The sequence below is a fragment of the Kogia breviceps genome, chromosome 3, assembly GCF_026419965.1.
Source record: "Kogia breviceps isolate mKogBre1 chromosome 3, mKogBre1 haplotype 1, whole genome shotgun sequence".
Taxonomy (NCBI): Eukaryota; Metazoa; Chordata; class Mammalia; order Artiodactyla; family Physeteridae; genus Kogia; species Kogia breviceps.
In genome coordinates, this window is record NC_081312.1 from 12,388,299 (window position 1) to 12,403,500 (window position 15,202).

Consider the following 15,202-nt stretch of genomic DNA (forward strand, 5'->3'; position numbering starts at 1 on the left):
ATGCTAACACATATATTTGGAATCTAAAAAAAAAAAAAAAAAAAGTGGTCATGAAGAACCTAGGGGCAAGACAGGAATAAAGACACAGACCTAGAGAATGGACTTGAGGATATGGGGAGGGGGAAGGATAAGCTGGGACGAAGTGACAGGGTGGCATGGACATATATATACACTACCAAATGTAAAATAGATAGCTAGTGGGAAGCAGCTGCATAGCACAAGGAGATCAGCTCGGTGCTTTGTGACCACTTAGAGGGGTGGGATAGGGAGGGTGGGAGGGAGGTAGACACAGGAGGGAAGAGATATGGGGACATGTGTATATGTATAACTGATTCACATTGTTATAAGGCAGAAACTTACACACCATTGTAAAGCAATTATACTCCAATAAAGATGTTAAAAAATAAAAAAAAACTAACTTGACTCATTCAGTCTTTAAAAAAATTTGTTTTGATATGGAAAAATGCAGTGCAAATTATCTGAATTCTAATATATTAAAGGATTGAGGGAGGAGGGTGGAGAGGAAAAATAAATTTGATCTGGTTACATTAAAAATATTTACATAAAATCTCTTTCAAATGCACATAGTAACTCTACTTTAACTGTACAAATAATCCAGTAGACTTCAGCATTGATATTTCACTTTAATCACAGATTCTAATCTATTTGAAGTTCAAGTTAATGAGGTTATACTGTATTAATAAAATTGTTTTCTGTGAGTTCATTGCTAGGAAGTGGAGTTTCAAAAATTACTTTTTACTCTGCAATTAATAATTATAATTGTGGAACAAGAGAGCATTCACCATATACTCTAGACCTTAAAATTCCGTTGAAATGGTTGAAAGGAATTGAGTTAAAAGACAAAGCAGTTGCTAATACGTCTTTTTTTAAAAAATTTATTTTTGTTTATTTATTTTGGCTGCGTTGGGTCTTCGTTGCTGCGCGTGGGCTTTCTCTGGTTGCGGCGAGGTGGGGCTACTCTTTATTGCAGTGTACAGGCTTCTCATTGTAGTGGCTTCTCTTGTTGCCGAGCACAGGCTCTAGGCGCGTGGGCTTCAGTAGTTGTGGCACGTGGCCATCCTCAGTAGTTGGCTTGCCGGGCTCTAGAGCGCAGGCTCAGTAGTTGTCATGCACAGGCTTAGTTGCTCTGCGGCATGTGGGGTCTTCCCAGACCAGGGATCGAACCCATGTCCCCTGCATTGGCAGGCAGATTCTTAACCACTGTGCCACGAGGGAAGCCCACTAATACGTCTTAATTTCCAATATAAATAAATACAAGGTGCCTTTAAAAATTATCATTTGGGTACTCTGGTTTCTCTCTAGATCAAATAAATCTTTTGCCTTTTACTAAAGATTTTCGTGGAGAGAAACAAATCTGAGTGTTCAGTAAATATTTTGAGGCCTTGCTTTGGCAGGGCTAGGGAAAAATATCGTTTGGTGTTATACTGAAAGTGATCTTGTATAAGTTGAAATTCTGTAATAAAAAGACCATCAAATTTCTAGCCTTTGCTTTAATTATATTTAATTGACTGAAGAGGCTAAATTTCCTTATATTAGATTTAATATATCAGATTTAAATTTATTTTTTAGGTAGCCAGTCCAAGTAAGACACATGACCCAGTTTATTTACTTACATATCTATAATAAAATCACATTTCTAACATTCTTTTTTTCTTGCATTGACTTCTTTGCCATAGTTTGTAAAGATGACAAATAAGGCAAAATGGAGGAAAAGTTATCAGTGTTAATGTTAACCAAAGTGATACATATTATCGATAATGGTTAGGGCTAGGTTGAAAGATGATATTTTTAAAAATCAGATGAATGAATACTAATGCTTTATATAGAACTTTACTGGTTAAAATGTCACATTTAATCACTCAGTAGATTCTCTCAAAATCCTTTGAGATAAGCATGCTCATTTTACAAAATAGGCAACAAAGTCCGGCCCTGGTGACAGGACCATGATTCACATCCAGGTCTTGTGACAAGACCATCATTCACATGCAGGTCTCCAGACTCTCAAGTACTGCTCCAGCCATCTTTCTTTTCTCAGTCAGGTGACTGTTAAATAAACTTGAATCTTGTCCAAGGGAGCTTAGTCATAAAATAGCCAATGACTTTGTAAGGAGTGTGACCTAACTGTACGATGCTCTCTGAGGACAGTATTAATAGTGCAGTGTAATAAAATGTAAAATTATGATGTACTAATTTGTTGTAGTCACTTATATTTTATGTTAAATTTTGATTTTAAATCAAGTGATGAAGATCATGGCACCATCTCTAGGTATTACAGAGACGAGGCTCTGTTATGGTTTTAGGATGTCAGATATTCAGAGTAACTGTTCCCCTAAACTAGACCAACCTCAGTTGCTTTATTGCTCAACTTTAAAGTGTACCCCCCTGCCCTTTCTTTCCCCCCTAACTTCCAGACAATTATTTTGGCATGTTTTTAGGTTATTTCACAGGGATATTGTATTTGGCTAAAACCCCATTTCTGAATAACTATGTTTTGCTTGCCCATATAAATATAATTCTGATTTCAAATTGTGGTTTGAATTAGTGTGCAGTTTTTATGGAGAAATATTGAGACTCTTTTGTGAGAGGAGAATAGGTGTGCCTGGGGAAAAAGAGAAATCTGTAGGGACCTTTGAAGTCAGTATTTGCCTTTCTTTTCTTTTCTAAATCTTTCCTAGTTAACCCATCCTTCCAGTCCCTTCCCCCAAATTCTGAGGTTGTTTTCTAGACTCAAATATCAGAATCCATTTAAACTACTGCTCATATTTGAAATAGCCCTCTACATGTCTGCAAGGATATGCACATTGTCAATTCCCTTTTTCATTAGCTTAGGACTAACTTGTATTCTGATAATGAGTTTAAGAAATTTTACCCTATTATTTTGGCCTTAAGGATGTTTTGATCAGACCTTTCAGAACACAGAGTTTTGGGGTTTTTTGGTTTTTGTTTTTTGCGGTACGCGGGCCTCTCACTGTTGTGGCCTCTCCCGTTGCGGAGCACAGGCTCCGGACGCGCCGTCTCAGCGGCCATGGCCCACGGGCCCAGCTGCTCCGCGGCATGTGGGATCTTCCCGGACCGGGGCACAAACCCATGTCCCCTGAATCGGCAGGCGGACTCTCAACCACTGTGCCACCAGGGAAGCCCAGACACAGAGATTTTAATAAAAGTTATACCCATATTAAGAAATTTTCATCAAGAAAATATTTTCTACTTGAACTTTATTAAGATGGATTTCCTGATCAGTTTTTCATAGAACAAAGTTAAATTTTTCTAATTATTTTTACTAAAATCATTTTTATCAGAATCAGCTCTGTGAATTTTACTCTGAAGATACCTATCATTCAGTTTTATCTTCCTTTTCTTTTTTTAATAAGAGACATTACAGTGTAATGGTTATATCCTGGTTATACTCCAAAGCAGTGCTATCCCATAAAAATGCAATGCAAGCCACATTTATAATTTAAAAAAATTTTAGTAGCCATGTTTAAAAAGTAAAAAGATACAGGGAGATTAATTTTAATAATGTATTTTATATAACCCAGCATATCTAGAATATTATCATTTTGACATGTAATCAATATAAAAATCATTAATTTTAGAAGAAAGTAGTTAGGAGAAATGGAAGGTTGGGGATAGGTTAAATTTGACCTCTTCTTCTGCTGCCTTTGTATAGTCTTGGGGAGAAGTGGAGGAGGATGAAAGAGAAGGCTGTGCCCATCTTTACTCTAGCTCTTACTTCAGTTCATGAGTGGGGTGGTTAACTCAAAACATCAACAAGATATTAACTTACTTGCTGTTCTTCCTCTGAATAATTAAGAGTTCTACTTAATTTATAAGGTAGTACTAGAAAAGGCCCACGTGGCACCATGGTTCTTCATAGTATATGTGTGCCCATTAAGAATCTAAAATGTCTTTTACTGACTCAGACTTTAGTAATAGTCTTGTTCTGTCTGTCTTTCTGTGTCTGTCTGTCTCTTAATGTCCAAGCTTAAATTCCTCCCTGGAAAGACAGGAAAGGAAATGTTTGTAGTAGGTTTTCCAAACACAAACCTTTCTTTTATAATATGGTTATGACAACCATCTCTGTTTTGGTAAAAGTTAGCCTGTTACGTTTTGCAGTTTAGATTTTTGCAATTTGGAAAAACCACAAACCATTGCAAACAGTTAAACTGGACATTTTGTATATACAGTTAGTACTGTAAATCAGAATTTTAGTACTGTACAGACAGAATGAAAACATAAGGCAGATGAACCTGGCCTAATCTGTAAGGTTCCGAGAAAACTTCTTTGAGGAAGGGACCTGGGAACTGACATGTGAATGGTAAAGAGGAGTTAATAGGCAGTGCCGAAGGAAAAGAGCTTTCCAGGCAAAAGGAAAAACGTTTGCAGAGGTCTTGCAGTGGGAATTGAGAGTTCAGAAATAAATCATACATTTCTGGTCAATTTATTTTCAACAAGGATTCCAAAGGAATAGTTTTTTCAACACATGGTACCAGAACAACTGGATATCCACATGTACAGGAACGAAGTTGGACCCTTTCCTCATACCATGCACTAAAAGTAACTCAAAGTGGGTCATAGACCTACATTTTAGCATTAAAACTGTGAAACTCTTAGAAGAAAACGTAGGAGTAAATCTTTGTGATGTTGACTTAAGCAGTGGCTTCTTAGATATGATACTAAAGGGTCAAGCAACAAAAGAAAAACTAAATTGGACTTAAAAACTTTTGTGCTTCAAAGGATACCATCAAGAAAGTGAAATGACAGTTCACAGAGTGGGAGAAAATATTTGCAAGTCATATACTGGAGAAGGAAACTTGTATCCCACTACCACTAGGAAAGTGCTGCATAACTCAAAGAGTAGGTTTGTGGAAAGAGGTCAGAGTTGACTCATGTTGGGATGTGAGTGTTTCTTGATTTTAAAAGTTGAGCTCTACTGCAAAGCATTCTCTTAATTTCTTTCAGAATGAAATTGTAATCTAGCTTGATGTTAATAAGCATCTCCTTCTGCTCAGACTATCCATTTCTGAGGAAACGGGTGTAAACTCCATGGGTTTGCTGAGAGTTCCTTAGTCTAGGAATCCATGGTCCCATGGCATGGTGATTATGAACAGGGTCTCTCCTGTTGTAATTCTAGACTTTGCTTTTAGTACTGTTCACATTCCTAGTATTCTGCCAAGACTTTACAGATTTTGCTTCCTTTTAAAATAAATAAGAATTTTAAAATAAAATAATCTAAACATCTTTCTAAATCAGTCATAAGCTGTAGTATCTTGCCTAGTGTGAGAACCAGTGATCTGAATTGTTTTTTGCAGCTTATTTACCCCAGGATACTTTGCCCTATCAGCTGCCTTCTGACCCATGGTCTTGGTTGTGTTAGCTGCTCTTCCTCTTCTTAGCTCACCGAAAAAGATTCCAGCCAGGAAAATGGAAAAAGGAAAATCTAAAATTGTCCTTTCCGTTTTGTTCCCATTAAAGAGCGGCTCTGGAGATGTTTCATGCAAGGAAGCAGTGGTGAAAAATCTCTTCTTTGCTGTTAAGTTTCTGAAGAGAATGAGAAAACCTTTGGTTTTTAAAAGTTCTGTTAAAGAATTGATTATTTTATTGGGGTTAAACAATGTGAATTAATGCATACTCTGGCTTCTAGGTAATTTCTATACCAGAGAACCTAATTCCTTGAACCAAAGAAGAGGTGGATGCAATTGAGTATTCCTAATTAGAATAAGTACATATATTCAAAATTCTCAGTAAAGATGTCATAAATCTCATTGTATATTCATACAGACTATTTTAATCAGTTAATGACTCTCTTTATTCACATATTTTAAAACAGATGAGGTCCGACAAGAAATGCTGGATGATGTACAAAAGAAATTGATGAATTTAGTAAATAGCACAGAAGGAAAAGTGGACAAGTATGCTCTGCCTTTTACTTTTTTTTGTTTTTTTTTTTCATCTTTATTTGAGTATAACTGTTTTACAATTTGCCTTTTACTTTTATGTATTTTATGGGGATCACTTTTATGGTAAAAACAATTTCTACATGTAAATGTATGTGATTAAGGTTTTAAAAAACCTTTTCTTTTTCTTATATAGTGATGAGCTTTAAGGTTTTAAAAAACCTTTTCCTTTTCTTACATAGTGATGAGCTGCAGGTAGTTTTAATGAGGGGTCAGTAACTTGTCTTCTCTTGGTTTTTAAATAGACTTTCCCAGCTCAAATTCTTTTTCTTAAAACCATAGGGAAGAGTTAAAACATCACCACAATATAAAGTTCTTAGAAAATATAAAGTTTATTCTTTCCATTCTCTTTTGTTCTCTTTACTGCCCTTAAGTGGACATATCTTGATCAAATGTATTAGGTGTGAAACCTAGGTATACATGTAGTATATCTTTAACATTTTAAAGATTTAGATATTATGAGCAAATTTTTAATGAATGGGGAAATATAAGCATAACCATTAAGCACAAGGACTATCATCGCCATTTAGGATATAGAGGGAAAAATCTGAAGTGTCTCCTTAAGACATCAACCCAGACAGGCACTGAGAATTACTAATGAGGTACCATCTCAGTTGATTATTTGGTTGAAGAAAGTTGGTGACTAGTAAGTGATGTTTTTAAAGGTACAAATTTTGGGTTGTTTGCAATATTCTTAATTAAACTTGTCAAACATTTTTTAAAGCTACTTTAAAATATTTTACTGTTTAGTGTTTTTTATAACTATTATTTAAATATGATTAAATATTTGTATGTTTAGTGTTTATTGTTTGGATACACTAGATATTGAGACAACTGGTGAGTTAGCCTGAGCTGTTTCTGCCTCTGTTTTCATAGAGTCCTAATGAGAAACCTTTTCACTGGACACTTCCACACACCAAAAAATCAGCGTCATGAAGTGTTACGATTAATGGGAAGCATCCTAGGTATCAGAAAGGAGGAAATGGAACAGGTAAATGAATATTGAATGCCATTCTGAATACATTTATAACTAAAATGCTTGGTATCATATACATTTTTTTTTACTGTGTATTATATAACTTGCTGAATACAGTTTTCTCAATAATGTGGAAATGGAATCATTTTATACTACAAGGAAGAAGCAGATATGTGCAGCTTGTATAATATTAGTTTAAATGTTTTGTAACTTATATACAACCGTTCATATCAGAATGCTTGAAGTTAGAGACATGACAGTCCTCAAATTTTATTTGAAATAGTGCTTAGGATGACATTTCAGTGTATATGTAGCTTCTATCAGTAGGAACTGGACTTGAAAAACATGGTTTACTACCATCTGAAATCATGTAAAAGTGCTTCTGTTTTCTTTTCTTGTGTTGATAATATTTTTGTGTTTTAAAATAATCTTTCAGTTGTTGAATGAAGATCAGGGTGGTGTTACCAGGTGGATGACTGGGTGGCTTGGAGGAGGATCAAAAAGTGTTCCCAACACACCTTTGAGACCAAATCAGCAATCTCTGCTTAATAGTGTAAGAGTTGATTTATTCCTGCTGGATATGAGCAATGAAATGGTTGTACATCATATTCATTTGCAAAGAATTAGACTTCTTTTTCAGGTTATTTTATACAGCCCTTTTATTTGGGGGTTGTGGAAACTGAGATCCAGAGAGGTGATTAGCTTAAGGATAATAAGCCAGTTTTAATAATTTATTGCATATATCAGTAGGTTTTATTTTAACATTTTGTTTACATGGTACTTTGATTTTTCAGAGCATTAACTGTTCCTTCCTTTATATTTGATCATGCTGCTATCAGCCCACAATCATTTATCTCTTACTAGTAAGTTATGAGATTCTTAAAGACAGAGGCTCTATTTTATGCCTGTATGTATCTACCTAGTCATTGAGCCAGTGAATTTTTATTGAGCACCTGCTGTGTACCAGACTGTTCTGAGCATTGAGGATGCAGGTGCAAACCAAATAGGTAAAGTGCTTTCCCTCAACAAACTTACATTCTGGTAGGAAGAGGCAGTTAATAAACACGAAAACATGATGCCTGGTATATAGTAGGCTTAAGATGAGTATTAATTGAATTGAATAGCACTATGAGTTAGAATATGGAGTTTACTTCTTTATTTTATTTTATTTTTTTTACTAAAGAGGAAACTGAGGATAGGTGACTTACCCAAAGCTGGTGAAACATAGAACTCAAATTGGATGGCATAAAATTTAATTTAAAGAAAAGTTCTACATTACATTATTTTAATCTGATAATTTGCTGTACTAATTCATTGGGCGTTACTGTAGAAAAATAGGACTTTAATGCTTGTTTTCTGTTGATATAAATTTTTTATGTCTATGTAAACAGTTACTAAAATGATTTAAGACTTGATTCAAGTCTTAAGTGCCATTGATGGTGAGAAATCCGTTATCTGGTGGCTAATTCTCATTATGAGGTTTGTAACAAGTGTTGTCATCAAAGATTATTGATTAAATTGTTAAAGTTTTTGATTGATACCTGTGTATCAGAGTGCTAGCACTTTTAATTGTTCATAAAGCTTCTTCATAAAGAAATGATTCAGATAGCATGACTAGTTTTTAATATTTAATTAGAATAGCTGGTATAATTTCTTAGCTGTAATGAATATAATTTTATTATCTGCCTAATATATCCCAAATATTTTTTCTTAGTCTTTTTCAGAACTTTTTGTTAAATTTCTAGAAACAGAGTCTCATCCATCTATTCCACCACCCAAGCTTTCTGTTCATGATATGAAACCTCTAGATTTACCAGGAAGGACAAAACTAGATACAAGTGTACCCGGAAATTTTAAAGGTAAAATCAGATACTTATTTTTTCTACAATTTAAAAAATTGATGAATTTTTATTATGTTTTACAGTGATATTAATTAAATTTTTAGTGTTTTTGAAAATATGCAATAATGACTTCTTCCAGAATTCCAGTAAGGTGTTAGATTTTGGCTTCATACATTCTTGTAGCAACCTGATATTTAATTAGCTTAGATTAATTTAAGCAATATGAAATATTTTCCCTTTATATATTAGAATAATTCTTCTCTCTCTGCATAAGACACCTTGAATTATTCATGGAAGCGGTGGTTGAACTGGTAAACCTTTGCTTGTTCATGCATTTTCCTTTCGAATTGTAGTTTATAGTTAGAGAAAGATTTTTCCCCTGTGATAATAATCTAAGTGTTACACTCAAAAACCAAAGTTGGTGTGTTAATAATACGTACAAGAACTGTTTAGTAAACTGGCCTACACAACCAAGAACATTATGAAGAGTTCTTATGTTGAAAGGCCTGCCTGGAAGCAAATGGTATGGTGGTTCTACAATATGTAGACGTGGTTTTCTACCCCACTAGGTTGTAAGGATCTTATGCTATTTATATCCCCTATATTGGCATGTACTAAACTTTCTTGAATTCAAATTAAAGTATAATCCATTAGACTATATACGAATTCTTTATTGGAAGGGCTGTCTTTTATCTGAAATCTTCATATTTTAATACAGACTAACATGTTTGCTAGTTGGACTGTAAAGGAAGATATTGTATACTGTCAAGTTTGTCACATGCCAGATACTTAAATTTGGATAAAATACTGAATTTATATTCTGAAATTTAAAGAACTTCCTTAATTCTTATTTAGATGAATATTTCTATTTTCCTGAACTTTTATAGAAAGAGAAAGTGGTAAAATTATTTTAGATAAAAGATTTGTCTACTAAATTTAGTCTTTAGAAAAGTCTCAACTTTAACATGTATAGACTATACTAAAGCACTTTTTCTTGTTATACTAGATTTTAGCATCTTGAAGCTAAAATTTATTTTATTTTATTTAAATTTATTTTATTTAAATTTTATTTAAATGTATATTGTTTAAATTTTGATTCCAAAATTTCTTTTGGCAGGGTCTCCCCTCCCTCTCCCTCTTTCCCCCTGTCTCCACCCCTTCCCCTTCTTCCCTCTCCTCCTCTTTCATACATCTCCCCCCCTTCAGTTATCAAGTCACATGCACAGCTTCATTTGTATTTATCAGAGACAAAAGCCAGAGCTTACCACATAGCACCATAGCTTTTTCAGAGTTTGGAAAATTGTCATTCACAGGAAAGTACAACTTGGGGACCCAAGGGTGCTCAATGATAAGATTTGATGAATTTTTCTCAATGCTCCCTTTGTTTTGGAGGCCTCTTTTATTTGAGTTTCCCACTGCTGAAGTGGGTGCCTTCGACAGGTTGCTTGTCTCTCAACAGTGAAGTTATTAATGCTCTTGCGTAATAAAGCAGAATTCTGCCCACTAAGAAATTAGTACGTAAACCAAATGCCTGTTCCAGTAAAAACTTAATTGTTCAGCCTGACTTTACAGAGAAATAATCTAATGAGAATTATTTTCAGACTTTTGAACGTCTAAAAGGTGATCATTTAATGTAATGTATAAGTTGTTTTATCTTTTGGTAAATTAATATTAAATCTGATTGTTATCATTGTAATATGGATGCTAGTTTTTTTCATGACCATTGTAATTATTTGGGCAAAACAAGTTCTCAAGTCCTCCCATCTTTCAGGTGGTTAGATAGAGTTTGTCTGGTTACATAGAAAACATCTTTTAAAAAACTGTTGTTATAGTAAATGATGTTAATCATTTATATAACTGGTATTAAGTATAAGACAACAATACTAATGTGTTTAATAAATTATTAGCTCTACATACAAATATTTCTCACCTCTATTTCTTTCTCTATTTATTGCCTTATCCTCTTTCACCTTCTGTGTTTCATAGACCTGTTTATCCAATACAGAACCCAGCAGCATATGAATTAAATTTATTTGGGGGCCAAATCTAGGAACCTAGAACATATGTATAACAGTGACCAAATAACATATGGGAGACTAAATCATTCATATTTTGTCATTTAGATACAGCCGAATCCGGGTCTGATAGACGAACAGATGTGAATCCGTTCCTGGCTCCCCGCTCTGCGGCTGTGCCTCTCATTAACCCAGCTGGACTTGGACCTGGAGGGCCTGGGCATCTCCTTCTGAAACCCATCTCAGATGTACTGCCCACATTTACGCCTTTGCCAGTGTTACCTGACAACAGCGCCAGAGTTGTGTTGGAAGACCTTTTAAAGCAGTAGGCGATCCTCAAGCCAGAGATGACAGATATAGCACTTTTAAAAAAACCCGTGAACACTATGTGTATGTAGTTTATTACAAAGCGGCCTTTTGGAAAAAGTCATGTATTTGTTTGCAGTTGTACTTTATCTAAATTTAATAGAAGTATTCTTAATGATTTTAGAAATTGCAGGTGTTAAAGGAGGAAGTGTTTGCTATATTATCTGCCTTTTTTGCCTGTCTGATTTGACCTAACTTAAGCTAGAAACATTCATTCTTTTAATTTTAATTTACAAAAATAAGAAAAATTAAGAAAGACGAAAACACTAGTAGCTATATATCAGCTCTTTATTTCCTTTTCAAGCTCATTTAAGCTAGAGACATGTAGTTTATCTTTTAAAGGTAATCAACAGATTTACCAAAAAAAGGGAAGAAGAAAATAGTGGTGGCTTATCTGCATAGTGCAAAAATTGATCTAAAGTATATATTAATCATCTTTAAGAGGACGTGGAGTAGACAGGCCAAGAACAAGGAAACCTCCCTGGGAGGTCACAGGTGTCCTAAGGTGGAAGATGTGTGTATTTGGTACTATGCAATTTCATCTCGTGTGTAGATTCATGTGATGACGGTGCAGAGGCAGAACTGTTTCGTCAAGGACCCCTTGTGCTCCTCTTTCACAATCACAGCCACCTCCTTCCCTACCGGCTCCTTAACCTCTGGCAACCCCTCACTACACTCCTTCTCTATAATTTTGTCATTTCAAGAGTGCCACTCGGGGGAATCCTACAGTATGTAACCTTTTGAGACTGGCTTTTTTCACTCAGCATAATTCCCTTGCGATCCTTCTAAGTCGCTGAATATATTGAAAACTTGTTCCTCTTTACTGTTGAGTGCATACTGTGAACATATGGTTTAGGTTTTTTTGTTTGTTTGTTTGTTTGTAGTACGCGGGCCTCTCACTGCTGTGGCCTCTCCCGTTGCGGAGCACAGGCTCCGGACGCGCAGGCTCAGCGGCCACGGCTCACGGGCCCAGCCGCTCTGTGGCATGTGGGATCTTCCCGGACCAGGGCACGAACCCGTGTCTCCTGCATCGGCAGGCGGACTCTCAACCACTGCGCCACCAGGGAAGCCCTATGGTTTAGTTTTAAGAGCTAAGGTGTCTCTTTAAAGATAACATCTTAAAACTGTTTCTACACACCTACTCACACCTTTCATCTAAGTGTTAAATTCTACAGATGCATTTACATAACTATAATTAGCAATATCACTAGACGTGACACCTCCTGCCTCTATCTGAGGTATTGACATGAGAGGTACAGCCACCTTGGGGTCATCCATTCTCATCCTCACGGTCACTGAGGGTAGTGAAATCACTTCAACGACACCAGCACCAGGTGTTTGGAACTTAGCGGTAAGGGAGTATTCCTTTAATTTTTTTATAAACCCCTCATAAAATTCCTGACTTGGAATTTAATTATGTCGGGACGTTCATGTTTGTATTAGTTGCTGAAGTTGTACATTTAAAGACATTTCTTTGCAAATTTTGTAAATTTCGATATGCCTTTAAAATAGAAACATCTGTATAATAAGGAAAGGTGAAAACGATACTAATCCAAACATGTAAATAGGCCTGGCTCTGACCAGGGCTAAATTTGGTTGTTTGTAAATTTTGCTGTGATTAACTGTATACTTCGTACTGTATTTAGAGGATTGGAAGTTTTTATGTATTGATAGGTAAAACTTGTTTTTCTGAAAAATCTAGTAACTTAGACATTGCTGCTTCAGAACATCCCCTGTCTCCTTTGCTAATTTATTTATATTGCCATTCTTTATTTAGCATACTTTAAAGGAAGTTGTCATACAAGTGCTTTATTAGAACTACCCAACTGTCTCCTGTCCAGTTTGCCCATTATTGTTTCTCTGTGAAATTATTACTCTTAGGTTTTATAAGGTCCTTTCAGATACTCTCACTGACCACCCTGAATTATTTGCTGCTTGCCGTTGAAGTTTTCTTTGTGTGGAGCATCCGAAATAAAAGTCTCCAAGTTTAAAAAAAAAAAAGAGACAACATGATCCTTCATTTTGAAGAAATATAGAAAAAAATTCCCTCTTTTAATTTGAAAAGGAGATGCATGGTGGGTATAAGTAGGATGTCATCATATTTTAAATGCCTTTTATGACATTTTCAGTATTTCCTTCCCTGCTCCAAACAGCCTATCCCCCCTGTTAACCCATAGTTTAACATAAGTTGGAAAGCTGTTATGGGTGGATTGCGTATCTAAACATCCCAACGTGACCTTACGTGGCTGCTATTTTAAAAAGTATGTGACCTCATCCTAAAGCTGTAGTACCTAATGTTTCAGTTGTATCTTCATCGAAACTATAGCTCCCTGGTGTGCACACTAAGTGTTTGTTGATCTAAACCAGGCATAACTCATCTGCTTTTCTGAAACTAAGTTGAGTCAGAGATGAGCCACCTGCTCAAGGAATCTTCTTAGGAACCATACAGTGATGAAGCTTGTAATTCTCATGTTAGCAGTTGGACATTGCTAACACTAATTTTACTGCAGTATTTTAACTACAGTAATTTTGCTGTTTACTTCTCTATATAAACTTACTAAAATTTGTGGTTGAATTTTTCCATAGCTGCCACAGTTTTTCCCAGCATTCCTAATGGTTTTCAGCTGCTATATTGTAGTAGAAAATTCATCCAGCCATTGGATTTGATTTTAATATAATACTGTATCTCATGGTTGAGTTTTTAGTTCCTGCCATTATTGAGTTGAAAGAAAAAAAACAAAACCAAAACTAAGTGACAGAAACATGGGGGGAAAAGGAATAACTTTCTTAAAACCATCCAGCTAAATACTAAATATCCCCCCCCCAAGTAAAGCCTCTAGTTTATTTTAACCTTTTAATGGGTAATTGAAAGGGGGAAAATGTCAAAATACTTTTCCAGTCAGTAGGTGGAAAAAAAACCCAACTATGCTTCAGGGACAAGAGATAATAAGAATTATTGATAAAGAGCTATTATGTGTCAAACTTAAGGCATTTAAATTTGATTTTTAAGGCTAATGAAGTTTTTCATATATCAAACTATTTAAAACATCTTCCATTAACAAAAAATTATCTCTAGTTTTTTAAATATCAAGTTAAGTATAACATTTATATATTCCTATGGAAAAAATAATGGTACTTTTAATGATCTGACATTTGTGATTATTTGCCAGTCTTTACTTTTTAACTTATTAAGGTTTCTCTACTTAAAACTGATAATTTGTCTTTCGACTTTTAGGGACATATCTAGTGGGATATTTACAGCCCAGCCTTTTAATATTGGGTTGTGTTTTATAGAGCTAAAGTCAATGCATTTCTGAATTTCTCAGGAGCACCGCAAGGCAAAAAAACTACTCCAAATAAAAATGATATATGTAAGTTGGCAATGTCTTCATCCACAATAAAAAAAAAAAAAACTTTTTTATCAAACAGCTGCTGACTTTTTCTTTAGAAGGGGGAGAAATGACTTACACATGTTGTTTATAGCAGAAGTTGATGAACTACTGAAGCTGATATCTTCAAGTGTTCACCGGATGTCTGCTGTTAGGATACTGTTTGAGCCTTGGAAATGTTAAGTATGAACGATTTAATAGATGCTCACGATTACGTGTGAAAAGAGGATCTGAGAGGTTTTAGCCCTTTTTTCCTCCAGAGGTGATGCCGTGCATCATTGGGCCCTTGGTTTTTCTGCAAAATGATCAGTTATGTATTCATTTTTTCTTAGATGTGGAACCTGTATATTTTTAACTGTTCTAGGATTGGAAGGAACATGGGTTTTAAATTTGGGAGATGGATTGGAGTACAGATTTTTGAACCTTTCTGTGTGACCTTTAACAAAATTACTTTGACTACGGGACTGATGTTTCTTGTCTCTTAAATAACACACACCTATTAAACTTATGGGTTATAAGGATGAAATGACCCATTCATTCATAATATTTATTAAATGAATAAATGTACCACTTGTAGAAATGCTTTATAAAGTCTATAGTTCTACACAGATATTAGAAGTTGTGATAATTACTGCCA

At 35.0% G+C, this 15,202-nt stretch overlaps 1 protein-coding gene and 1 non-coding gene across 6 annotated transcripts in view; both read left to right on the forward strand.

The window, feature by feature from the left end:
* The window catches only part of TRIP11 (thyroid hormone receptor interactor 11), a 67,996-nt gene extending 53,394 nt beyond the window's left edge, over nucleotides 1-14,602 (forward strand). For all 5 annotated transcript variants that reach the window (XM_059056662.2, XM_067027874.1, XM_067027873.1 and 2 more), the window contains 5 exons: nucleotides 5,852-5,933; nucleotides 6,855-6,969; nucleotides 7,391-7,507; nucleotides 8,669-8,813; nucleotides 10,919-14,602. In XM_059056662.2, coding sequence (XP_058912645.1) covers nucleotides 5,852-5,933; nucleotides 6,855-6,969; nucleotides 7,391-7,507; nucleotides 8,669-8,813; nucleotides 10,919-11,139 — 680 coding nt within the window. In that variant the 3' untranslated portion in view covers nucleotides 11,140-14,602. The remainder of the gene's footprint in view (nucleotides 1-5,851; nucleotides 5,934-6,854; nucleotides 6,970-7,390; nucleotides 7,508-8,668; nucleotides 8,814-10,918) is intronic.
* LOC131754008 (U5 spliceosomal RNA) lies at nucleotides 1,304-1,419 on the forward strand. The gene has a single exon (XR_009335060.1). It is a non-coding gene; the product is annotated as a U5 spliceosomal RNA (small nuclear RNA).
* Nucleotides 14,603-15,202: the final 600 nt, after the last annotated feature.